The sequence below is a fragment of the Lucilia sericata genome, unplaced genomic scaffold (assembly GCF_015586225.1).
Source record: "Lucilia sericata isolate MDLA Ls3-8-SP2 unplaced genomic scaffold, ASM1558622v1 Contig002097F_arrow, whole genome shotgun sequence".
Classification (NCBI taxonomy): domain Eukaryota; kingdom Metazoa; phylum Arthropoda; class Insecta; order Diptera; family Calliphoridae; genus Lucilia; species Lucilia sericata.
In genome coordinates, this window is record NW_023995947.1 from 42,335 (window position 1) to 69,956 (window position 27,622).

The 27,622-nt window shown below is 30.1% G+C and overlaps 2 protein-coding genes across 3 annotated transcripts; both read right to left on the reverse strand.

The window, feature by feature from the left end:
* Positions 1-888: 888 nt before the first annotated feature.
* On the reverse strand, positions 889-17,937 carry LOC119613389. Of its 2 annotated transcripts, none has more exons than XM_037969421.1 (10): positions 17,917-17,937; positions 16,055-16,266; positions 14,323-14,536; positions 5,715-5,799; positions 5,444-5,646; positions 5,195-5,358; positions 4,838-5,132; positions 4,619-4,756; positions 4,402-4,548; positions 889-1,121 (listed from the first exon to the last, which is right to left on the reverse strand). In XM_037969421.1, exons 2-10 carry the CDS (start codon positions 16,198-16,200, stop codon positions 960-962), a joined length of 1,554 nt encoding a protein of 517 aa, XP_037825349.1. In that variant the 5' UTR covers positions 16,201-16,266; positions 17,917-17,937; the 3' UTR covers positions 889-959. The 2 variants fall into 2 exon arrangements, with proteins under 2 accessions (XP_037825349.1, XP_037825350.1); XM_037969422.1 differs by lacking the exon at positions 17,917-17,937 and adding an exon at positions 16,858-17,839.
* An 8,560-nt stretch (positions 17,938-26,497) lies between these two features.
* LOC119613387 lies at positions 26,498-27,594 on the reverse strand (the record flags this gene model as incomplete). Its single annotated transcript, XM_037969419.1, has 2 exons — positions 26,498-26,558; positions 27,320-27,594. Coding segments are annotated over 2 exons (336 nt in total), but the record flags the coding sequence as incomplete, so codon positions are not given.
* Positions 27,595-27,622: the final 28 nt, after the last annotated feature.

The following is a 27,622-nucleotide window of genomic DNA, read 5'->3' on the forward strand; positions in this document are numbered from 1 at the left end:
AAAAATAAATGGAATATTTTAAAGAAAACTTTTAAAATAAATCTTTTACTCTCTCTCTCTCTCTCTCTCTCTCTCTCTCTCTCCACCTACCTTTTTTAAGTCTCGGGGAAATGAAAACACAGTTTTGTTTTAAAGATTGGTACTTTTTTTTGAGAAATATTTTATACATAACTTAAGTATGTATATAAATAGTAGTAATATTTTGTTTAGTTAGTTTTTTTAAATATAAATTTTAGTATATAATAGTTGTTGTTGTTGTTGTTTATTTTTATGTATAAAGTATAGGAGAAAGTGGTTAATGCGTTTGAATGTTAATGCGTTTAGTATGTTAAAATTTTACAAATATTTATCGAAAATATGTTTTTGTTTTAATGTACGAAAATGTTTAGTTATGAATTTAAAAAAAAGTAGTTGAATAATAATGCCACATTTATTAACGAATACGATGTTTAGTTTTCGCTTTAATGAATATGTTTATCAAATCGTTTTTTTTTATATTTTTGGTTTTTTTTATTTAAATCACATAATTATTTTGTTCCTAAAAAGTTGTATTTCTTTTTTCTCTATTAATTATTTTTTGTTTTTTTCTTATGTTTTGTTTGGTGGTTAACATTGAAGGCAGTTATATTCAGTTGGTTTTACTTTAAATATTTTGTTTTCTATATATTCCCTTTTTGCAAAAATTTCAAGAAAAACTAATAAAATTATATAAAAATTCTTTTTGCTTTTGTCGAAACAATTAACTAAAAAAATTAAGGTACAATTGTGATTTGATTGCACATTCATTTTAAATTACTAGTTTATAAATTTTGTCGTTTTTTTTTTTTTTTGTTTGTTTTTGAATAAAATTACACATGCACATTTAGAAATAAAGTTTTTAGTTTAAAGTTGTTTTTGTTAGTTTGTTTTTAATGTTTAGTAGTTTTTTTCTTGGTTTTGTTAGTTTGTTTAGCTTGTTTTTAAATTACTACTAGAGGTTTTTCCGGCATGTCACATTTTGAGGCTTTTTCATCGTCAAAAGTATTATCGGTGGTACCGGATTCATTGGTTGGACTTAGGGGTAATAAAGACTTTGTACTGCCAATCATGGCATTGGCATCGGCTGGACTTACGTCATGCTCCTAGAAGATAAAAATTGTGAAAATTATTAACTTTTTCTTTCAAATAGAGACATTTTCTATAATAACTTCTCAATTAGTGAATATTTTCTATAAACATTTGTCAGAATTAAACATTTTGTAGAAAAACTTTTCAAAATAAAACGTGTTTTTACAATAATGAAAATTTTCTATAAACGCTATTCAATATTGAAACTTTTCAATAGAAACTTTTTAATATTGAAAGTATTTCTATAAAAATTTTAAAATATTGAAAAATTTTCTATAAAAACTTTCAAATATTGAAAATTTTTCTACAATAAAGAAAATTTTTTATAAAAGCTTTTCAATATTGACAATTTTCTATAAAGCTTTTCAATATTAAAAAATTTTCTTTACAAACTTTTCGATATTGAACACTTTTCTATAAAAACTTTTTAATATTGAAAATTTTTCAATAAAAATTTTTCAATATTGAAAATTTTTCTATAAAAATTGTTCAATATTGAAAATTTTTCTATAAAAATTCTTTATTATTGAAAAACGTTCTATAAAAATTCTTCAATATTGAAAATTTTTCTATAAAAACTTTTGAATATTGAAAATTTTTCTATAAAAACTTTTGAATATTGAAAATCTTTCTATAAAAACTTTTCAATATTGAAAATTTTTCTATAAATATTCTTCAATATTGAAAGTTTTTCTATAAAAATTCTTCAATATTGAAAATTTCTTTTCGATATTGAACACTTTTCTATAAAAACTTTTTAATATTGAAAATTTTTTCAATAAAAATTTTTCCATATTGAAACATTTTTTCTTATAATTTTCTATAAAAAGTTTAAAATATTAAAAAATTTTCTACAAAAATAAAAACTTTTCAATATTGAAAATTGTTCTATAAAAACTTTTCAATATTGAAAATTTTTCTATAAAAATTCTTCAATATTGAAAATTTTTCTATAAAAATTTTTCTATAAAAATTCTTCAATATTGAAAATTTTTCTATAAAATTTCTTCAATATTAAAAATTGTCTATATAAAATTTTCAATATTGAACGATTTTCTATAAAAACTTTACAATATTGAAAATTTTTCTATAAAAATTCTTTAATATTGAAAATGTTTCTATAAAAATTCTTCAATATTAAAAAATTTTCTATATAAAATTTTCAATATTGAACGATTTTCTATGAAAACTTTACAATATTGAAAATTGTTCTATAAAAACTTTTCAATATTGAAATTTTCTATAAAAACTTTTCAATATTGAAAATTTTTCTATAAAAATTCTTCAATATTGAACATTTTTCTATAAAAATTCTTCAATATTGAAAATTTTTCTATAAAAATTCTTCAATATTGAAAATTTTTCTATAAAAATTCTTCAATATTGAAAATTTTTCTATAAAAATTCTTCAATATTGAAAATTTTTCTATAAAAACTTTTCAATATTGAACAATTTCTATAATTACTTCTCAATTAATTAAAATATTCAAAATAGAATTTTTTTTTACAATAATGAAAATTTTCTATAAAAGCTATTCAATATTGTAACTTTTCTATAGAAACTTTTTAATACTGAAAGTATTTCTATAAAACCTTAGCAATATTAAAAATTTGTCTATAAAAACTTTAAAATATTGAAAATTTTTTTACAATAATGAAAATTTTTCTATAAAAAACTTTCAATATTGAAAAATTTTCTATAAAAACTTCTTAATATTAAACAATTTTCTATAAAAACTTTTCAATATTGAACAATTTTCAATAAAAACTTTTCAATATTGAACAATTTTCTATAAAAACTTTTCAATATTGAAACATTTTCTATAAAAACTTTTCAATATTGAACAACTTTCTATGAAAACTTTTCAATATTGAAAAATGTTCTATAAAAACCTTCAATATTGACAATTTTTCTATAAAAACTTTTTAATTTAAGAAATTTTTTATATAAACTGAAAATTCTATTAAGAAATATTTTCAATATTTCAATTTTGTACAAAACTTTTCACTCAAACTAGAACTTTTACCCAACGAACTTGAATGCATTTGTTCATGACCTCCCCCTTAATTAGTGAGCAGAGCCTATCTACCATTCTAAGGTCTCAACACGCGTGTGAAAAGCATTTGCAGACCGTGCCCAAGCTCTTTCCGCAATTTAGGTTTAAAGCACAGTCATTACGTTACTCCCAGAAGATTGTCAACATCATCCTGGCTGGAACCGAAGTATTAAAATCTCTTGGATCACGTAGTACAAGTTTGAAGATTTCGGTCAGACTTAGTTGTGTGTAAGTCACCTGATAGGAAAACACTAAAAGGTTTCGGACTGCTCACCAATTACATCACATTAAACACCAAAAATATTCATGACAGACGTTCACAGGAGCCACATAGTATGACATCAACAAGAACAAAACGCACAATTGTTGACATTACCTCCTCACGAAGATCATGAAAACATCATAGAAACAACAAAAAAATTACAAAATTTCAACGTTGCCCAAGCAGAACCTCCAAGAAGCCGGTAACTAGGGTAGATATCAGCAACTCATACAACTGTTTGCAACGACCACTAACGTCCGGCTATGCTTCTGTTAAATACCTGCTTGAAATACCCTACCAAAGTACTATAATACCAGTACCACCTAGAGTCCGCAGTCTCATACAGACCTCTTTTATGAAATAATCCAGTATGTGAGCGATGCTTGAACTTAACGTCACATATGAAGACATACATATGTATATCTAATTCTCCGTCTAGGGACAAGATACTCCCTAAGATATGCCTTACTCTGTGTAGAACTTACACCGTCTAAATCAGAAGCATAATGCCAGTCCAGTTCTAGAAGCGGTAGTATCTTCTTGATTTTAAAAGCAATAGCACGTTAAGACGTGCTACACCTGCCGCGACTCTGACGGATAGAAGTCGTTTCTGCCAATAACAGACATCGTACCGCACAGAGGCTTTATAATCGTACCACACATAGGCTACATAAGCTTCTCATATATTACACGAACATCCACTTACTCCTAAGACTGGGCCTAATATGAGCTTTAAGATAAACTAAAAAGTTTATGCTCTCGTTCATTATGATCCCTAGATACTTGACCTTAATCACATATCTGAAACTAACATTACATGAACTAATGAGTGAAGAGATTTTTGTGATAATCTGAATGTAACTCTTTTGCCCTCTAATTCCCATTGGGTTATCGAAATACCAGAACCGATAACCCACAATCTTTGATCCAGGTGCAAACATTTTCACAGAAAAAGTTCAATTTTCCAAAACTTACCGCCAAATCAGTCATTTGATTTAAATTGTCCATCGTTTCTAAATTCTGTGCCTGACGATTCCTTTTGCTCTTACGCGATGAATAGATTTCATCGGCATCCGATTCTTCACCGCCACAAATACAACGCATTTTGGCATCATCTCCCACCTGTTAAAAGCAACAATCAGTCAATTACAATTTAATGAAGATTTGTGAGCCGTTATAAATCAAGAGTTACCTTAACGTAAGTTGTTATAATTATAAGAGAAATTGATGAGATCACAAACAAAACTATAGGAACTATTAACGAGAACAACAATTCATTATAGACCTTCTTCAAATCATAACGTGAAGTAACAAATTCAACTGAGGGATCCTGAAAGAGAGAGAGAGAGAATGTAATAAATATGTTTTTGGGAGAATATTTGAAGCAATTTTTTTAATGTCCAAACCTTACCTTATTATAATAACATTGATACCTCGATTGGGCTGTATTATTATCGCCATCACTGCCATGACGAGCATGAAAATCTTTACATTCTCCTCTCAAAGTATTGACACAACCCTCCAAATTGATAAATAACTTTTTATTCTTATAAATGGTCAAATTATGTTGATTGGGTAAGAATTTCTGTTCAGGATCTACTTCGATTTTGCTTTCCTCATAAATTTTCCAAAATTGTGTAAAATTCATAAAAGGCTCCGGTAAAATGTTGTGCGGCAATAAAGTGCCATTCAGACAATCCGTGGCCCTAAAAAAACACAAAATTTTTTAACAAAAATTATCTTTGAGAAGGCCTTAAACTCAGCTCACATTATTTTATCCCCTTCCCTTGTTACAGTGGCACAATTCGTTAACAGATTCCCATCATCTTCCTTCCAAAATTCTGTCGGACTTATACGAACCCCCAGTTCATTGCCTCTGGCCTCATTAAAGGCCACAGCATTTTCACAATCTGCTGCTATAACATTATCCTCCTGTTAAAGTATTTAAAAGTTTTTTTTTTTTGTTAAAATTAAAAAAAGTGTCATAGACCTTTGACCTTAAAAGCAACACACTTACATGCATCAGCAGCACATTTATATGTGAAGTGGTTATTTTCGAACAATATCTGTCACAACTAAAAGGTTTTTTGATTTTCGTACAATGTACTCCATGACACTCAAAGAAACCATTCAATTTTGTATTGTCTTTGGCTGAATTAATGGTGGGTCCATCGGCTTTGTGATGACACAAAAAGAACTCTGACATATTTTTACAGTGACCTTGAAGGTGGTAAAATATCTCCAGATTACCTTTCGGTGAAATTTTATTGTATGTGTTTCTTACGTACCATTTGAACAATTGAATACTCCATGAATGTTGTTGCAGGCTGTTCCATTATTACAATTGAATTTATTTAAACGACTCATATCGATCTAGAAGAAAAATATCAAAAGGGGATAATTTTGTATTAGAATTTTATATACCAACCGACAAGTAATACTAATAGCGTCTTATTCAGAATCAAGTATCGATGGTCCTTTCTCAAATATTTTGAATATAGATATGTATGTATGTACCCTATCCAAATTCTATTCTACTTTTGACCACTCTGAGAACCACACTTAGTCCACATCCTTAGATCCTGTTATATAGTTTATCTAAATAGGAAAGATATCTTACACTAATAGTCCTTCTGGTATTAACCTGCAGTACGACAATAAAAACTGTCGCGTGTTACTGAAGATTTACTGCTCAAATACCTAACGATTCTTACGGAAGTTCTAATTGCTTTCTGACACATTCGTAGAAGCTTTGGGATCTATGACAGCAACCGTGACGATCGCTTTTCTTTTAGCACAGCATCTATCTTTAAAAGTTTAGGGCAACCTATCCATCCTAAGATGTGGGTCGAAAATGACTCGTTACTATAATTGCTCGTTTTATAAGTCTCTAGATTATAACGAACTTGAGTTTAACTACCTAATATATCGATCAGCTTAAACATGCTTTTTGGAATAGAATTTGCGATACCAATCAAAGTTCTTTGTGGTCATCATTGTAGATGTTCTACGTCGAATAGTGGAGGTGACCACGATCATCACAATTATGATTATGAGTCAAACAAGTATTGGCTTTCTATGTCTCCAAACAAAAGATAAACTCTTCATATATGTCGGCGTTCATTTTAGAGTCCTTTTGGCAATACGAGAGGCATACAAAGTTCTTCGTAAAAAGAACATTATGAGAGAACTGTCTTATTGATCGTCAAAAGAACAGTTTAGGGAGTTTAAGAAAAAATTGTCTAATACTTAGATTAGAGACGCAAAGACGCGTAGATCGGAGATAATACTACTAATCAAAGTAATTTAATTATCATACAATTTCTTCTGAATGCTTACAAGGTTGTAAACTACCCATACCCCAGTAAGGACTTGAAATGGTTTCTTATTTGTCATACGCACGATTTACACGACAAAGCGTCGATCATTAACATCTACGGTCTATAATCTCTTAAGGCTTTGATCTCGAAAAGCGTCGATCATTAACATCTACGGTCTATAATCTCTTAAGGCTTTGATCTCGAATGTGATATGGTTGAAATGTACTAGTTTAAAAGACACTCTTTAGACACAATTAAAGGATCGTCCTTGGACACAACTGTTACATATGAGCTGTTACCTACTGCCTGCATGAGCTCTCCCTAAATCACGAGACAACCTGTAATTGCAACCAGCGAAACATTTCAAAATATAGAAAAAAATTACCCCAGAATCTTGATGTCGTAATCGATGTGTCCCTTCTACCGACTGAATGCTCTAGCCCTGACTTACACGGAATAGGGCCTCTAATATATATGCGCTTTTAAAAAAATAGGCATAAAGACTGCATGATTGGATGCACGTCAGATCGTATTTGGGTTACCCAAGCAACAGATATTGCAGAAGAAACTGTTGCACAAAAGGATGTCCTGAAATATCGGACAGAAATATCGGAACTTAAATGGTCCAGTAATACCACTCGCAAAATGTCCTAAATGCTTCAGCCCTATTTTACACTGAATAGGGCCTTGAATCTATTGGCTTTTAAGAAAAATCGTTAAGGCCTTTGATAGGCTTTAAGACTGTATAATTGGACGCATGTTAGATCGAATGGGTTATCCAAGGAACTTATATTGCATAAGAAATCATAGTACAAACCTCTCATGAAGATCTAGACTGTCTCAAGAATGCATCACTAACCAATCTACAAAAAGTATAATAAAAAGTAACGGACCAAAGGAATAAAGGGATCACATCAGCGACAGATAATATTGATGTCGTAACCGACTGTGAACCATTTTAAAATGTTTAACCTAAGTTTGGACATCCTGTTTAACTTGTCAGCTCATGTAACTGTAATTACTTCATGTGAGGTTGCTACAAAGAATATCAAGTTAAAGCAATAGGCCCAATGCCTACTAGTCCCCCAAACCATGACATAATATTAGGGCACTTTGTCAAATGGATTTATGAACTAATCTATGCCTGAATATCATTTCAGAACCTTTGAATTAGATTATTTCATAGTAACAAAAACAACTACAACTACTTTAATGGTTAAAAGCGACATACTAGATCAAGTGTCTAAATTTGGAGTTGATGATCCCATGCTGAGATCTTTTACACAGATGCAATGTAAAAGAATTAATATATAAAAACATGTCCACTGTAAATGCACAATTTAAATGGGAATTAATTTTTAAACAAAACTCTTCGTTTCCGCTAGCTATTTTTGTTCAAAGAAAACGCCTCTAAAAAAACTCAAACTATACTACTTACTTACACTATATGTACTACAGCAATATAGAAAAAAGTAATTAAATTTTATGTGGCATTTGTATTATTTTAAGAATTTTATTTTCCTGGCAATAAAACTAATTATATGCCAACATTTTATATATTCCTATTTGCAACAAGTTGTTGCTGTTGGCACCTTTGCTGCTATTGTTTGTGTTGTCAATCTACTCTCATACATTAAGGCAACTTTCTAGTTGCAGGTGTGGTTTGTTGCCAAGTTTTCAAATGTTGAATTTTACGCACACTTGCTACAAACACATACACAATACATCTAAACAAAGTGGCAAGTGTTGTATCATCTATATTTCATACTAAAAATAAATATTCAACAAGATAAACATTGAAATTCCCATTTTACTTGAATTTACACTTCAACAAATAATAAATGTTTAAATGACTAAAAAAAGACAATCTATAGCAGCAGTCATTGTAATAGCAATAACTATAAGTAAGTCTTAGTTAGCTACTAAAACATTTAGCAGCTTGATAACTCGTTTCAATTTCTGCTAACAAGGACATTGATGATCATCATTATCATTTGTCTCAAAATGACTCATAATTTACATAAAGTTTGGTTGGTAGTTAGTTAGTTTACTTGCTATTCTTCTTGGTTTGCTATATTATGTCTAACAGCCAACTGACAGCCAGACAGAACAAAATCATACAATGCAATATACTATAGCTAACTTTAAACAATTTATTTATTGTAATAGATATTTCTATTTTCTACTCGTTGTTTTTTTCTTTTCTATTAAATGTATCTGTGAGTTTGTATGACTTTCGTCTCCATATTAAATGACACAAAAACGGATACAAACAACTAATTTGTAAAATTAAAAGACATCAGCTACAGCAACAACTACAATGGAATAAATAAATAGAAATACAACAACAATGTGAAGCTACAAATACTAAAAACATCGTTTGGGGTGGTCAGATTTTAGATTAATTTAAGTTAAAGGACACCTTTGTTACTTTTTATCAACCCACGTTGATTTAAACAGGATATATTTTTATAACAGGATGTGAAGAAGGTTGATTTCTCGGCAGGAAATGTGTGTAAATTTATTTAAATACATTAGTGTTGGTACTCTACTGTCCCCACTATAATCTACTCTAAAGTCATGGTTACTGTCGACTATATAGTCCAGGCTATAAGTAAGTCACCCTATAATCTACTTTCTACTCCAGGCTACAGTTCACTCTATAATCCCTACTAATATATAGTTCATACTACAGTCTACTCTATAGTCCAGACTACAACAGTTTACTCTACAATCCAGTCTAAAGCCTACCCTAATGTCTGGTCTGTAGTCTACTCTATAGTCCAGATTATATAGACCATACTACTCGATAATATATAATCTACGCTATAGTCCAGACTACAAACTACTATTCACTCCAGACTATAGTCTACTCTATAGTCTGCTCCATAATCCAGACTATGGTCTACTCTATAGTCCAGACTATAGTCTACTCTATAGTCCAGACTATAGTCTACTTTATAGTCCAGACTATAGTCTACTATATAGTCCAGAATACAGTCTACTCTATAGTCCAGAATAGAGTCTACTCTATAGTCCAGAATAGAGTCTACTCTATAGTCCAGACTATAGTCTACTCTATAGTCCAGACTATAGTCTACTCTATAGTCCAGACTATAGTCTACTCTATAGTCCAGACTATAGTGTACTCTATAGTCCAGACTATAGTCTACTCTATAGTCCAGACTATAGTCTACTCTATAGTCCCGACTATAGTCTACTCTATAGTCCCGACTATAGTCTACTCTATAGTCCAGACTATAGTCTACTCTATAGTCCCGACTATAGTCTACTCTATAGTCCCGACTATAGTCTACTCTATAGTCCAGACTATAGTCTACTCTATAGTCCAGACTATAGTGTACTCTATAGTCCAGACTATAGTCTACTCTATAGTCCAGACTATAGTGTACTCTATAGTCCAGACTATAGTCTACTCTATAGTCCAGACTATAGTCTACTCTATAGTCCAGACTATAGTCTACTCTATAGTCCAGACTATAGTCTACTCTATAGTCCAGACTATAGCCTACTCTATAGTCCAGACTATAGTCTACTCTATAGTCCAGACTATAGTCTACTCTATAGTCCAGACTATAGTCTACTCTATAGTCCAGACTATAGTCTACTCTATAGTCCAGACTATAGCCTACTCTATAGTCCAGACTATAGTATACTCTATAGTCCAGACTATAGTCTAATCTATAGTCCAGACTATAGTCTACTCTATAGTCCAGACTATAGTATACTCTATAGTCCAGACTATAGTCTACTCTATAGTCCAGATTATTGTATATTCTATAGTCCAGACTATAGTCTACTCTATAGTCCAGACTATAGTCTACTCTATAGTCCACACTATAGTCTACTCTATAGTCCAGACTATAGTCTACTCTATAGTCCAGACTATAGTCTACTCTATAGTCCAGACTATAGTCTACTCTATAGTCCAGACTATAGTCTACTCTATAGTCCAGACTATAGTCTACTCTATAGTCCAGACTATAGTCTACTTTATAGTCCAGACTATAGTCTACTCTATAGTCCAGACTATAGTCTACTCTATAGTCCAGACTATAGTCTACTCTATAGTCCAGACTATAGTCTACTCTATAGTCCAGACTATAGTCTACTCTATAGTCCACACTATAGTCTACTCTATAGTCCAGACTATAGTCTACTCTATAGTCCAGACTATAGTCTACTCTATAGTCCAGACTATAGTCTACTCTATAGTCCAGACTATAGTCTACTCTATAGTCCAGACTATAGTCTACTCTATAGTCCAGACTATAGTCTACTCTATAGTCCAGACTATAGTCTACTCTATAGTCCAGACTATAGTCTACTCTATAGTCCAGACTATAGTCTACTCTATAGTCCAGACTATAGTCTACTCTATAGTCCAGACTATAGTCTACTTTATAGTCCAGACTATAGTCTACTCTATAGTCCAGACCATAGTCTACTCTATAGTCCAGACTATAGTCTACTCTATAGTCCAGACCATAGTCTACTCTATAGTATAGACTATAGTCTACTCTATAGTCCAGACTATAGTCTACTCTATAGTCCAGACTATAGTCTACTCTATAGTCCAGACTATAGTCTACTCTATAGTCCAGACTATAGTCTACTCTATAGTCCAGACTTCAGTCTACTCTATAGTCCAGACTTCAGTCTACTCTATAGTCCAGACTATAGTCTACTCTATAGTCCAGACTATAGTCTACTCTATAGTCCAGACTATAGTCTACTCTATAGTCCAGACTATAGTCTACTCTATAGTCCAGACTATAGTCTACTCTATAGTCCAGACTATAGACTACTCTATAGTCCAGACTTTAGTCTACTCTATAGTCCAGACTATAGTCTACTCTATAGTTCAGGCTATAGTCTACTCTATAGTCCAGACTTTAGTCTACTCTATAGTCCTGCCTATTGCCTACTCTATAGTTCAGACTATAGTCTTCTCTATAGTCTACTCTATAGTCCAGACTATAGTCTACACTATAGACCAGACTTTAGTCTACTCTATAGTCCTGACTATAGCCTACTCTATAGTCTAGACTATAGTCTACTCTATAGTCCAGACTATAGTCTACTCTATAGTCCAGACTATAGTCTACTCTATAGTCCAGACTATAGTCTACTCTATAGTCCAGACTATAGTCTACTCTATAGTCCAGACTATAGTCTACTCTATAGTCCAGACTATAGTCTACTCTATAGTATAGACTATAGTCTACTCTATAGTCCAGACTATAGTCTACTCTATAGTCCAGACTATAGTCTACTCTATAGTCCAGACTATAGTCTACTCTATAGTCCAGACTATAGTCTACTCTATAGTCCAGACTATAGTCTACTTTATAGTCCAGACTATAGTCTACTCTATAGTCCAGACCATAGTCTACTCTATAGTCCAGACTATAGTCTACTCTATAGTCCAGACCATAGTCTAGTCTATAGTATAGACTGTAGTCTACTCTATAGTCCAGGCTATAGTCTACTCTATAGTCCAGACTATAGTCTACTCTATAGTCCAGACTATAGTCTACTCTATAGTCCAGACTATAGTCTACTCTATAGTCCAGACTATAGTCTACTCTATAGTCCAGACTATAGTCTACTCTATAGTCCAGACTATAGTCTACTCTATAGTCCAGACTATAGTCTACTCCTATAGTCCAGACTATAGTCTACTCTATAGTCCAGACTATAGTCTACTCTATAGTCCAGACTATAGTCTACTCTATAGTCCAGACTATAGTCTACTCTATAGTCCAGACTATAGTCTACTCTATAGTCCAGACTATAGTCTACTCTATAGTCCAGACTATAGTCTACTCTATAGTCCAGACTATAGTCTACTCTATAGTCCAGACTATAGTCTACTCTATAGTCCAGACTATAGTCTACTCTATAGTCCAGACTATAGTGTACTCTATAGTCCAGACTATAGTCTACTCTATAGTCCAGACTATAGTCTACTCTATAGTCCAGACTATAGTCTACTCTATAGTCCAGACCATAGTCTACTCTATAGTATAGACTATAGTCTACTCTATAGTCCAGACTATAGTCTACTCTATAGTCCAGACTATAGTCTACTCTGTAGTCCAGACTTCAGTCTACTCTATAGTCCAGACTATAGTCTACTCTATAGTCCAGACTATAGTCTACTCTATAGTCCAGACTATAGTCTACTCTATAGTCCAGACTATAGTCTACTCTATAGTCCAGACTATAGTCTACTCTATAGTCCAGACTATAGTGTACTCTATAGTCCAGACTATAGACTACTCTATAGTCCAGACTTTAGTCTACTCTATAGTTCAGGCTATAGTCTACTCTATAGTCCAGACTTTAGTCTACTCTATAGTCCTGCCTATTGCCTACTCTATAGTTCAGACTATAGTCTTCTCTATAGTCTACTCTATAGTCCAGACTATAGTCTACTCTATAGACCAGACTTTAGTCTACTCTATAGTCCTGACTATAGCCTACTCTATAGTCCAGACTATAGTCTTCTCTATTGAATCTTAATCTGAACTATGATCCAAACTATATTCCGAAACATGTTTTTTTTTTTTGCTTTTGTTATTTTCGAAATCAAGCAAGAATGGTAACTCTAATTCTCTTTATTCAAAATGCCTGCATTGACAATACCACTCAAATATGCATGTATGAGTAATTCAACATTGCTGGCAGTTGGAGCATAGAATCTGATACAAGGATACAGAGAGGATGTTGACATGACTGAAAGACATGTTTTCTTGGAAATACGAGTACAAACATTTACATTTTTTATTTTTTGTTATTTTGATATAGTATTGTTGATATTTATATTCTGATTCGTTTGCTTATTTGTTTGTAAGTTTGAAACTATTCAACTATTTAGAGAGAGCGTATGTAATGTGAGTTTATGGTTTGATTTGCTTAACCTACTATTCCCATTTCATTTGCAATAGCAAATATATAAATTATATAATGGTTCGACGTAGTTTGTTTGTCTTTATATTATAAATAAAATATAGCTTAATAATGTTTTAAGTTCAATACGTGGAATGGCATCAAAAAAGGTCTAAGTTTGATTATTTAGTTGTACTTAACGTAGGCGTTGGGTTTGTTTTTGGCATTTTTCTTATTTAGAATATGTGTAGGCTAAAGTTTTAGTATAAATATTTTACGTTTTTTACAAATTGATTAGATAGGCAACTGAAGGGCATTAAACTTTAGGGAGATGAATAAAATAAAATTTTCTATAGTGTAGATTATTAAATATTCTAAAGCAGACTATACTCTATGTTCCAAACTATAGTCTACATTAAATTCCAAACTATAGTCTAGTCTATAGTTCTATCTATAACATAAGTATAGTCCAAAATTTTGTCAATAGTATACTCAACACTATAGTACCCTTTTACACTACAGTCTATTGAAGATACAAAACCTTTGAGACTTTAGTTTTAAAATGAAAATATCTGCTGGAAACTTTTGTCTAACACTGTATTAATTCAAGCTAAAAAAAAAAGTAGTAACATGGAAAAAACTTTCCTAAAGAACTACTTACCATTGCACATGAAGTATTTGTAATACGAGTACAATTATTCAACTGGATATCGGTTCCATTACGACGCACGATTGAATAGATTTGAGGACAAAAACCACTGGTACGTGTTAAACACCATTCTCCGCAAGAAGCCCAACTACAATGTGAGTCAGGCATATCCGATTGTATAGTTTGACACATGACCGGATCCAATTCAAAACCGGATTTGAAAGCTCTTTAAACACGAAAGAAGTAAGAATAATTTACAAAATTTTATTGAAACATGGCAGAAAATATAGATGGTTATGACCGACATTATTATACCCTACACCTGCTATAAAAAAGGACAAAAAATAATTGGTCTATTCTCAAAGAATTTACTATGACATAGACCATTCAATAGGCTAGTCCATATACAATTCATATGGTAGTCATTAGGCTAGTTCATTTACTAGTCCATAGACTAGTAAATATTATAATCCATAAACTAGTCAATAGGCTAGTCCATAGACTAGTCAGTAGGATAGTCCACAGACTAATCAATAGGCTAGTCCATAGACAAGTCAATAATCTAGTCCATAGGCTAGTCAATAGGCTAGTCCATAAACTAGTCAATAGGCTGTCCACATGCAATAGGCTAGTCCATAGACTTGTCAATAGGATAGTCCATAGAGTAGTCAGTAGGATAGTCCATAGACTAGTCATTAGGCTAGTCCATAGACTAGTCAATAATCTAGTCCATAGGCTACTCAATAGGTTAGTCCATAGACTAGTCAATAGGTTAGTCCATAGACTAGTCATTAGGCGAGACTAATTAATAGGCTAGTCCATAGACCAGTCAATAGAGTAGTCAATAGGCTAGTCCATAGACTAATCATTAGGCTTGTCCATAGATTAGTCATTATGCTTGTCCATAGACTAATTAATAGGCTAGTCCATAGACTAGTCAATAGGATAGTCCATAGACTAGTCATTAGGCTAGTCCATAAACTAGTCATTTGGCTAGTTCATAGACTAGTCAGTAGGATAGTCAATAGACTAGTTAATAGACTAGTCCATAGACTAGTCAATAGGCTAGTTCATAGATTAGTCCATAGGCTAGTACATAGACTAGTCAATAGGCTAGCCCATTGACTAGTCAATAGGATAGTCCATAAACTATTCAATAGGATAGTCCATAGACTAGTCAATAGGATAGTCCATAGACTAGCCAGTAGGACAGTTCATAGACTAGTCAATAGGCTAGTCCATAGACTAGTCATTAGGCTAGTCCATAGACTAGTCATTAGGCTAACCAATAGATAGTCCATAGTCTAGGCAATAGGATAGTCCATAGACTAGGCAATAGGATAGTCCATAGACTAGTCAATAGGATAGTCTATAGACTAGTCAACAGGAAAGTCTATAGACTAGTCAATAGGATAGTCTATAGACTAGTCAATAGGATAGTCTATAGACTAGTCAATAGGACAGTCCAGAGACTAGTAAGTAGGATAGTCCATAGACTATTCAATACGATAGTAAATAGGATATTCAATATACTAGTCCATAGACTATCCAATAGGCTAGTACATAGAAAAGCTAAAAGGCCATTCTATGGACCAGCATATAGGATAGTCCATATACTAGTCAAAAGTCTAGTCTTAAGCGACTCAGCAAATTATACATAGCATGTTGTAAGACCATTAATTTTATGGGTTATAAACATCAGGTGTAGGTTATAAAAAGTTCGAAATTCCAATTTGTTTCTTACTTAAATGAAGGAGCATAAATGGCCACACTTAAATACACTATAGAAACGCAGGATAAAACCATGGTCAATTGGCAAAGGCAAATAGCACGGCAGATACGTTTATCTTGCTCGGGGATAAGGCGTGGTTTATCCTTGCGGCGACCCATTATTTATGATTAAAGCTGTTTGTCGTTGCTTGGTTTGGTGTTCTGTTATCAAAACTTTAAGAATCCCTGTGTGTATTAGAGAGGGAGTGTTAGTGGGAAGGGTAGATTGTTGTGTATTAGAGTTTGAGTGTTTTTTTTTTTTTTTTTTGAGGGGGAAACAGCAGCAGTGAATGTTTCCACGCTACCGAGTATTAAGTTATGTTGGTGTTTAAAATTCTTGTATATTTCTTGTTTTTTTATATTATTGTATTTTTGTTTTTTTTTTTTTTTTTTATTAATTTCTTGTTATGGTCGTTGTTTTTGTTGCTGCCTTAAATTCCTGTTATTTTCCTAATATTGTTTTAAGGACGTTTTTTTAGGTTTTTTGTGTTCTTTTTTTTTGGTAAAATAGTCGATGAGTAATAGAATTTATTTCAGTTTTTTTAAATTCCCTAAAATATTTATGACTTGTTGAGTTTTACTTTATTAGTTTATATTAATTTTTAACACTTTTTTCTTTATGTTTTAATAAAAAGTTTATAATAATTATTTTAATTTTACTGTGGTTTTTCTATTGTTTCCCATATTTATTATTAATTTTTTCGCTTAAAAACAATTTAAATTAAATTCGTTTTATTTTTTAATATTTTATACACATTTTATTAAACATTTAGTTACTTTATAGTTGTAAACATTATTTGCTGTTGTTGTTTAATTTTAAGGCAATTTGTTTAATAATTTGTTTATTTGTTTTTATTCTTAAAGTTTACAAATAATTTTATTTAAAATTGTTTATATTTCTTTAAATGCGTTGTGTTTTTTTTATGATTTTTTCCATGAGAATAATTATTAAACTCAACAAAAAGAAATATATATGTATGTATGTAAGTATGTGCGTGTGTGTAAGGATGCTCGGTTAGCGTCCACTTTCGGATTATACTACTGCTTTAAGAGCGTTGTTCTGGCAAACTGATTACTTTCAAAATGTTATTCCCGTTTTCTTTTAAAGCAAATAAAGGACATTTTTGATGTTAAGCAAGCTTTTAAAAGCTTTAATAAAAAGCTTTTTCGTGTTGCCTTCCAATGTCATTTGTTTTGTCTACAAAATGACGTTATCCTTTGTTAAGGACTTCTGTCAATGTTTTTTTTGTTTTGCTTTGAGTTGAGAAAAGCGCATGTGCTTTTTTTAAACTTATTTTGACAACTTCCTCTGTAAGTTTGTTATTTACTTATCAGAAATAAGTTTTAAAGAAAAAAGTAATAAATTGGAAGGAATTGTATGAAGCGGCGGCATGCGTTGTATCCTTTTTGGAGGTCGACGCCATGTGTGTCGTTGAACAACTCGTTTATATGTTTGTAGGTCAGAGTACACAAATGTTGACAAAACAAAGTTGTAGTTCTAATTTTCTTGTTGTTTTTTCCTTTGTTTCCTTTTGGCGGTACCAAGTTATTTATGGGAAATAGGAGGGAATGTTTTGAAAGTCGTTTATTAAGAGTCTAGCCTTCTATTAAGGCGAATTTCAGCTTTTAGTTTCTGACCCTTTTTAATGGACAGACAGACAATTTGGTCCAAAAATTTAATTTTTCACGAAAAATTTTTTTTTTACCAAAATAAAATACCACCAATATTTTACTTAAAAGCCAACTTAATCGATTCTTCTCTATAAATTTTATTTTTCATAAAAATCCAAATTTACACTTACAATTCGATTTTATTTACTTTAACTACATACATACATGTGCTTTTTAAAAAAAAAAAAAATATAATTTAAAATATTAAGACTTTAATTATGTTATTTACAACGCAAAATAAAATTAAATTAGCAAAACATAAATACACAACACGACCCAACAGGTCAAATAAACTCAGCTGTCAAGCAATTGCTAGATAAGGAATATGGCAGTGCTGCCAAGTATACAATCTACATTAGGCCGGTTCAATTTGAATAATTAATGCAATCATAGCAACCATCTGTCTCAGACTTAAAATTTTCTACAAACGAAGACCACATTATAGATCAATCTATAGTCTTGACTACAGATCAATCTATAGCCTTGACTATATATAAATCTCTAGTCTTGCATATAATTCAATAATATAGACTTGACTATAGATCAGTTTATTGTCCTTACTATAGATCAGTCTATATATAGTCTTGTCCATAGATCAGTCTATAATCTTGAATAAAAATCTATAGATCAGTCTGTAGTCTTGACTTTAAATCAGTCTATAGTCTTGACTATAGATCACTCTATAGTTTTGACTATAGATCAGTCTATAGTATTTACTATCAGTCTATAGTCTTGACTATAGACCAGTCTTTACTCTTGACTATATATCAGTCTATATTCTTGACTATAGATCAGTCTATATATAGTCTTGTCCATAGATCAGTCTATAGTCTTGAATATAGATCAGTGTATAATCTTGACTATAGATCAGTCTGTAGTCTTGACTTTAAATGAGTCTATAGTTTTGACTATAGTGTTTACTATAGATTATCCTATAGTCTTGACTATAGATCAGTCTATAGACATGACTATAGATCAGTCTATAGTCTTGACTATAGATCAGTTTATAGTCTTGACTTTAGATCAGTCTAGTCTTGACTATAGATCAGTCTATATATAGTCTTGTCCATAGATCAGTCTATAGTCTTGACTATAGATCAGTCTATATTATTTACTATATATAAATCTTTAATCTTGACTATAGATCAATCGATTGACTTGACTATAAATCAGTATATAGTCTCAACTATAGATCTCTCTATAGTACTGACTACCAGTATGTAGTCTGAACTACAGATCAGTCTACAGTTTTGACTATAGAGCAATCTATAGTATTTACTATAGATCATTCTATAGTCTTGACTATAGGTCAGTAGATTTTTACTATAGATCAGTCTATAGCCTTTACAATTAAATAGTCTATAGTCTTGACTATAGATCTATCTACAGTCTTGACTGTAGATCAGTCTATATTCTTGACTTTAGATTATTCTATAGGGTTGGCTATAGATCAGTCTATAGTCTTGACTATAAGTCAGTCTATAGTCATGTCCATAGATAAGTCTATAGTCTTGCCTATAGATCAGTCTATAATCTTGACTATAGGTCAGTATATAGTCTTGAGTATAGATTAATCTATAGTCTTGACTATAGATCAGTCTATAGTCTTGACTATAGATCAGTCCATAGTCTTGACTATAGATCAGTCTATAATCTTGACTATAGATCAGTCTATAATCTTGACTATAGATCAGTCTATAGTCTTGACTATAGATCAGTCTATAGTCTTGACTATAGATCAGTCTATAGTCTTGACTATAGATAAGTCTATAGTCTTGACTATAGATCAGTCTATAGTCTTGACTATAGATCAGTCTATAGTCTTGACTATAGATCAGTCTATAGTCTTGACTATAGATCAGTCTATAGTCTTGACTATAGATCAGTCTATAGTCTTGACTATACATCAGTCTATAGTCTTGACTATAGATCAGTCTATAGTCTTGACTATAGATCAGTCTATAGTCTTGACTATAGATCAGTCTATAGTCTTGACTATAGATCAGTCTATAGTCTTGACTATAGATCAGTCTTGACTATAGATCAGTCTTGACTATAGATCAGTCTATAGTCTTGACTATACATCAGTCTATAGTCCTGACTATAGATCAGTCTATAGTCTTGACTATAGATCAGTCTATAGTCTTGACTTAGATCAGTCTATAGTCTTGACTATAGATCAGTCTATAGTCTTGACTATAGATCAGTCTATAGTCTTGACTATAGATCAGTCTATAGTCTTGACTATAGATCAGTTTATAGTCATGAGTATAGATCGGTCTAATGTCTTGACTATATATCGGTCTATAGTAACAACAAATACACCGCATTTGTTTCCCTCTCTCTCCCCCCCGAAATAAAACTTCACTGAACAATTTTCAATTTGTTTTATTTTAATAATTTCCAGTTTTTGTTTTCTTTTATTAAAAACATGAAACATTTGTTGTTATTCTTTTTGTTGCTGTTTTATTGATTGTTTAAATATTCAAAAAAAGAGATTTTGTTGTTGTTTCTTTCGTTTGTTTTTTTATTGGTTGTTTTAGCAGAAAAAAGTTTTATTTTTGTGTTTGATTTTCTTTGATTTTGGAAAAAGATTTCAATGAATATTTTTTGTTATTTTTAATTAAAAAAAGCAAAGTGCAAATATAAATTTTTAATTAATGTAGAAATTTGTTTTAATAACTTTGATGTAATAAATGAGTTTTTTTTTTAAATAAAAATTTATTCTGTTTTAATTATTTTTTTTTTTGTCTAGAGAAGCTTTAAAGAAATTTGGAATTTTTTTATTATGGTAGTTTAAAATGAAATTTTTAAAAAATTTCGGGTAAAATTGTGTTATTTTTAGATTTTTTCCAATTTGTTTAATAATGATTGGGATTTTTTTTTGTTATAAAAATTTTATTTAAGCACAAGGCGGATTTTATATAATTTTGTTTTGAATTGTATTAAAATTTTGTTGCTTTTCTTAATTTTCTTTTTTTTTTTCTTGGTTTTAATTATTTAAAAACTAATTATTTTTCTTTATAATTAACTAATGTTTTGTGTGTTTTTTATTTCTTACATTTTTTTTGTTTGTATATTACAAATTTTGTGTTTGTTAATTTAATTAATTATTTTAATTGTTTATTTTATAATATAATTTAATTTGTTCTAATTATTAATACAATATTAATTGTTGTTATTGTTGTTGTTGGTTTTAAAATGCTTTTAATAGTTACTACAACTTAAATTGTTTATTAGTTGGTAGTTGGTTTTTAAGAATAATTTTCATAATTTGAGTTTTTTTTTTAATATTTTTTGCTAAATTGTAGAAGCCATTTTTAACATTTATTTTAATTTTAGTAGAATTTTTATAAAATTATTACACAACTAAAATAATGATATCACAATTTTATTTATTTGTTTTTTTTTTTTTTTAATTTTGCTTTTAAATTATGTAATTATATACGATTTTATAATTAGACAACTCGTAATAAAACAACGCTACTTAGAAATCACTAGTTCAGGGATTATGAAAAACTAAAATATTTAACAAATACAAATTTCTTTTCAGTAAGAGTTTAGTTTCAAACTAAGGTTGTATAATGGCTAATAAAGATGATCAGATTTTTGTTTTCTGAGAACTAACTATGGCAACCGAATCAACATCGAATCAGTCCTGACTATAATTCTATAGTCTGGACTAAGGATCACTGTAACTGATTTTAATGAACTGTTTATAATCTTGACTTTAGGACAGTCGACAGCCTTGACTACTGCTGAGGCTGTAGTTTTATATTCATCCTATAGTATCGACTTTAGATCAGTCTATATTCTTGGCTGTAGTTTAGTCTATGGTCTTTACTAAAGATCATTCTAGAGTTTTGCCTATTATCTTGTAGTCTTAACTATATTGATCAGACAAGTTCTTATAAAATTCATCCTGTAGTCTTGCATATTGATCACTCATATTTTGATTAGTCTTGACTACCGATCAGTCTAGAATCTCTTAGAAATTGTAAAGTCTGGACTATAGATTAGCTGTAGTCTTGCCATTTTTCTGTTAGCAGTCTACTATAGACTATAACAGACTTTTACTATAGATCAGTCTATTGTCTTGCCTGTAGACCAGTCTATAATCTTGACTATGGATCACTCTACAGTCTTGACAATAGATCAGTCTATAGTCATGATTATAGATCAGTTTATATTCTTGACTAAAGATCAGTCTATAGATCAGTCGGTAATCTGGGCTATTCATCTGTATATACTATAAGATCAGTGTACAGTTTTGACTACAGATCAGCATATTGTCTTGGCTATTGATCAGTCTACAGTCTTGACTATAGATCAGTCTATAGTCTTGAATATAAATATACATAGTCTTAAGTATAGATAAGTCCATAGTTTCAACTAAAGCTCAATCTATAGTCCTGACTATATATCAGTTTATAATATTGACTAAAGATCAGTCTATAGTCTAGACTTAAGATTAGTCTATAGTCTTGACTAAAGATCAGTCTATAGTCTTGACTATAGATCAGTCGGTACTCTTGACTATTCATCAGTCTATACTATAAGAACAGTTTACAATTTTGACTACAGATCAGCATATAGTCTTGACTAGAGATCATTCTTTTGTCGAAATTGGACACCAACCCTTGACTATAAATATGTCCATAGTCTCAACTTTAGATAAGTCCATAGTTTTAACTAAAGCTCAGTTATAGTCTTGACTATAAATCACTCTATATGCTTCACTATAGATCAGTCTATTATAGTCTTGACTATATATCAACCCATAGTATTGACCTTAGATTGGCTTCAGTATATATCAGTTTTGACTTCAGATCACTCTAAATGTCTCAGTATATATTAGTTTAAAGTCTTGGCTATAGATCAGTCTGTAGTTTGTAGTCTGACAATATTTCGGTCTATTGTCTTTTCAGTAGATCAGTATGCACGCTTGATTATAGATCAGTCTAGAGTCTTGACTATAGAATAGTATATAGTATTGTCTATAGATCACTCTATAGACTTGACTTAAGATCAGTAAATAGTCTTGACTATAGTTATTACTATGGATCAGTCGAAAGCCTTGACTATAGATTAGACTATAGCCCTGACAATAGATCAGTCTATAGCCCTGACTATAGATCATTATTAAGTATTGATCAGCTTATTGGTTTGAATTTAAAATTTCTCGATTACCATAGTGTTTTAAAAATGACTGCCATGTTTATACTAAGCTAGAATCATTTTAAAAATTTAACTAAAAACTATTTTAAATTAATAATTTTTTACAAATCCTAAAAACTTAAATCCATTACTTCTAAAACTAAAAATTACAAATACATAATTTACAAAATGATAAAAGAATATAATTTACAAAATTTATCCTTTAAAAATATTACAATAAATTTAATAAAACCATAAAATGAAAATAAATTTATTAAACTATTTTCGTTGAAGATTACAATCAAATCACTAAAATCTATTTCAAAATTTAAAGAAAACAAAAGTTTGCTTTAAAATTTTGCAATAAATTTTAATTGAATTTTATTAAAATTTGAAATTTTATACAAAAATTGTGAAAGAAAAAATATTGAGTGTTTATGTGTATATGATTTTGAATTTAAATAAAACTTAAATTTGGGTGTTTCTTTTTCTGTTAAGTGCTTTTTTTTCTTTTCAAAATATAATTTTTTGCTTTATAAAAATATATTTATTTTTTTAAATCTAGTATTCCATTTCATCCTCATCATCACTGTGACACAGTAGTTTTCTACGAAAAAAAATTTATTGAAGGGTGAGAAAAATAAAAGAACAAAAATTAAAACGAATTGTTTTTTGGTGAATTTTTTAAAAATTCTATTTAAAACTAAAACCACTTAAATTGAAAAAACAACACTTTATTTAAATTTTAAAAAATTTATATGCCAAATGCATTTTCCATATTAAGTGTCTTAGTTTTAAAATTCTAAAAATTGTTATGAATTTGAATAAAATAAAGCTTTTTATTTTAAGAAAAGTTTATTATTTGTTGTCAAAAGTATATTTTAAAGAAAATTACTAGTATAATTATGAAAATTATCATTCAATTAATTACGTTTACATTTATAAAACATGCATTTCATTTTCGAAACTAATATCCAAAACTATCTTTGTTAACTACTGTAATATGAGTATTTGTATGTAGTATGTTTGATAATGTGTTTGCAAATGATTTGTCAAGAAAAACACATGCCATTTTCTATAAGGTATGGGATTTTGAAGGGGGGATTTGGTTTAGCATTTCTAAAGTTCTTGAAAAGTGAGTGTTAATTGAGGAAAATAATATAACCTATATTTCAATCTATAATTTGACTATAGATCAGTCTGTTGACTTTACAATAGACGCATCTATGGTCTGGATTATATGTCAGTTGATAATCTGGAATATAGATCAGTCTATAGACTACAAATCACTCTACAGACTTTATTATCCATCAGTTATAAAACAGTCTACATTCTTGTCTACAGCCTTGTAGTTTATAGTCCTGATTAAAGTTCAATCTGCTGTCCTTGCTATAGATCAGTCCATGATTATTGATCAGCATATGGTCTCCACTACAGATCGGTCTACAGTCATGAATATAGATCTATCTATAGTAATGCCTATAGATCAGTCTAAACTCATGACTATACATCTGTCAACAGTCTATACACTTGACTGCAGATCATTCTATAGTCTTAACTATAGATCAACAAATGGTCTCCACTACAGATCGGTCTATAGTCGACTATAGATCAGTCTATACTCTTAACTGCAGATCATTCTATAGTATCAACTATAGATCAACAAGTCTATAGTCTTGATTATCGACTATGGATCTGACTATAGTCTTGACTATAGATCAGTCTATAGTCTTGACTACAGATCAGCCTATAGTCTTGACTATAGATCAGTCTATAGTCTTGACTATATATTAGTCCATATTCTTGACTATAGATCAGTCCGTATTATTGAGTATAGATCTGTCTATAGTCTTGACTATAAATCAGTCTATAGTCTTGACTAAAGATCAGTCTATAGTTTTGACTATAGATCAGTCCATAGTCTTCGCTATAGATCAGTATATAGTCTTGACTATATATCAGTCTATAGTGTTGATTTTTAGATTAGTATATAGTCTTGATTATAGATCAGACTGTAGTCTTGACTACTTATCAGTCTATAGTCTTGATTATAGATAAAGTGTATAGTCTTGACTTTAGATCAGTCTATAGCACAGTCTATAGTCTTGACTTTAGATATCAGTCTATAGTCTTGAGAATAGATCAATCTATAGTCTTGACTATATATTAGTCTACAGTTTTGAGTATAGATCATTCTATAGTCTTGAGTATAATCTTAACTATAGATCAGCCCATAGTCTGCACTATAAGTCGGCCCATAGTCTTGACTATAGATCGGCATATAGTCTTAAGTATAGATCTGTCTATAGAATTGATTAAAGTTCAGTCTATAGTCTAAACAATAGATATTTCTATAATTTTGACTATAGATCAGTCTATAGTCTTGACTATAGATCAGTATATAGTCTGACTATAGATCAGTCTATAGTCGTGACTTTAGATCAGTATATAGTCTAGATTATAGACCAGTTTATAGTCTTGACTATATATCAGTATATTGTCTTGATCAGTATATAGTCTTGACTATAGCTCAGTCTATAGTATTGATTATACATCAGTCTCTATAGATCAGTCTATAGTCCTGACTATAGATCAGTCTATAGTCTTGACTATAGATCAGTCTATAGTCCTGACTATAGATCAGTCTATAGTCTTGACTATAGATCAGTCCATAGTTTTGATATAGATCAGTCTATAGTCTTGATTATAGATCAGTCTATAGTCTTGATTATAGATCAGTCTATAGTCTTGACTATAGATCAGTCTACAGTCTTGACTAGAAATCAGTCTATATTATCAGATCAATTTATACCCTTTACTGTAGATTAGTCTATAGTCTTAACTATAGATCAGTATATGGTCTCCACTACAGATCAGTCTACAGTCTTGACTATAGATCAATTTATACTCTTGACTATAGATCAGTCTATAGTCTTCACATTTCAAGATCAATTTAGTTCCTTCAACTTTCTACAAAAGTATGCAATAAGTAACGTACTAACTACCAACTACATTTTTTTTTAGTATAAAAACACATTTCTAAGACTATTTAATCGATTTGTGTAAAACTCAATAATTTCTAAGTGTAAAATTACAGCTATTTTGAAGTGTGTTTAAGGAGAAACTAGCATTAATTAATAGGGGAGGAAAAAAGGGAGTGTTTGAACACTAACTACAAAATAGTTTTGTGCCTCGGGTTTCATTTCTAAAATAAAATTTTTATATAAAAAGTATATAGGTGTAACTCTTCCTAACAGAGTTGGATTTTCTCTTAGTGCTTTTTAGTTTTAAATAATTTTGAAAGTTTAAAACGATTATTCGAAAGCTACATTTGTTTTATTAAATAATTTATAAAGTAAGTGTAAATATATAGATATTTGTTTATAGTATTATAAGAGAGGAAAAAAAGGAATTTTTACTTGTTAACATGTTTCAGTATTTTCAGTTTTGTTTTTCTTGGTTTTTTATTCTTTAAATTCAAACGGTTTTCAGGCACTTTTCAGGCATTTTAAGTTTTCTCTAGTTATTTGTGTGTGTGTGTAGATTTTAACTTGTAATTTAAGTTTTTTGTTACTTAAACATTCTTAAAGAATTCATAACTATTCAGGGAAATAGATTTTTCCGGATTACATTTCATGCAGTTTGCAATCCTGTAAAAAAGTATGTAGGTTGTTTTTTATATATATGAATAAAAAAAAGTTATTAGGAAATATAGTAGATATTTTATTTTTATTAAATATAAGAAATTTTCTTTAAATAAAAAAATAAATAGGAAAAAGTATTTATCTCAAAAAGAAACACTTTTAACTAAATTTTACTAATTATAAAAAAAGCTTTTAGCAATCATTTTTTTATTACAAAGCCAATGCTTTAAAATTATAACAAATTTTCTTAAAACCAATTAAATCTAATAAAACTTAAACAAAAACATGCATTTAAAATTTACAGCATTTTTGAACTTAAAATATAGACCAATTTTTATAAATATTAAATAAAAGAAAAAGCTATTTTACTACAACTCTCACTAACAAACTTAAAAGCATGGCTCGCAGCTTTTTTAAAATTTTTTCCAACAACTCCACCAATTACAAATTTCATCAAGCATGCTTTTCAATAACATTGTTTGTTAATTTAACAATTTATTTAATTAAAATACAAACATTCAAAACATCAAACAAAATCAAAAACATATATCTCTTGAACTATAACTCTTGAAAAAAATAGAGATTTCATAATAAAGTAAACAAAATAAAACTACATTTATCTTTGTTAATATAAATTTAAACATTGAACAATAAAACTGTGTGTTTATGTAAACGAGTATAGGAGTTATAATAATAGTAGTAGTAGTAGTAGTAGATCATTAAAATAGTATGTAGTAGTTTTCTAATAATTATTTTAGCACACTCACTCTTCCTTAGTGGGGAATTTTTCAGCATAAACCCTTGATGATTTATTACAGGCATTATCACAACACGGACAATACCAATAGCTTAAGACCCCAATCGATATGGCAAATAATACTGTGGGTATTATCAGCGATAATATTAGATGATAAAGATTATTCTCCCACGAATAACGACCAATAACCACCTCGGGATAGGCACGACTATAGTAGCAAGCGAATGGTTCATTGATGTGATTATACCTAGTGTTAAAAATAAAATTGTTAGTATCGAAATAGTTTCGAAAAAGTTATTTAGATATTGGTTAG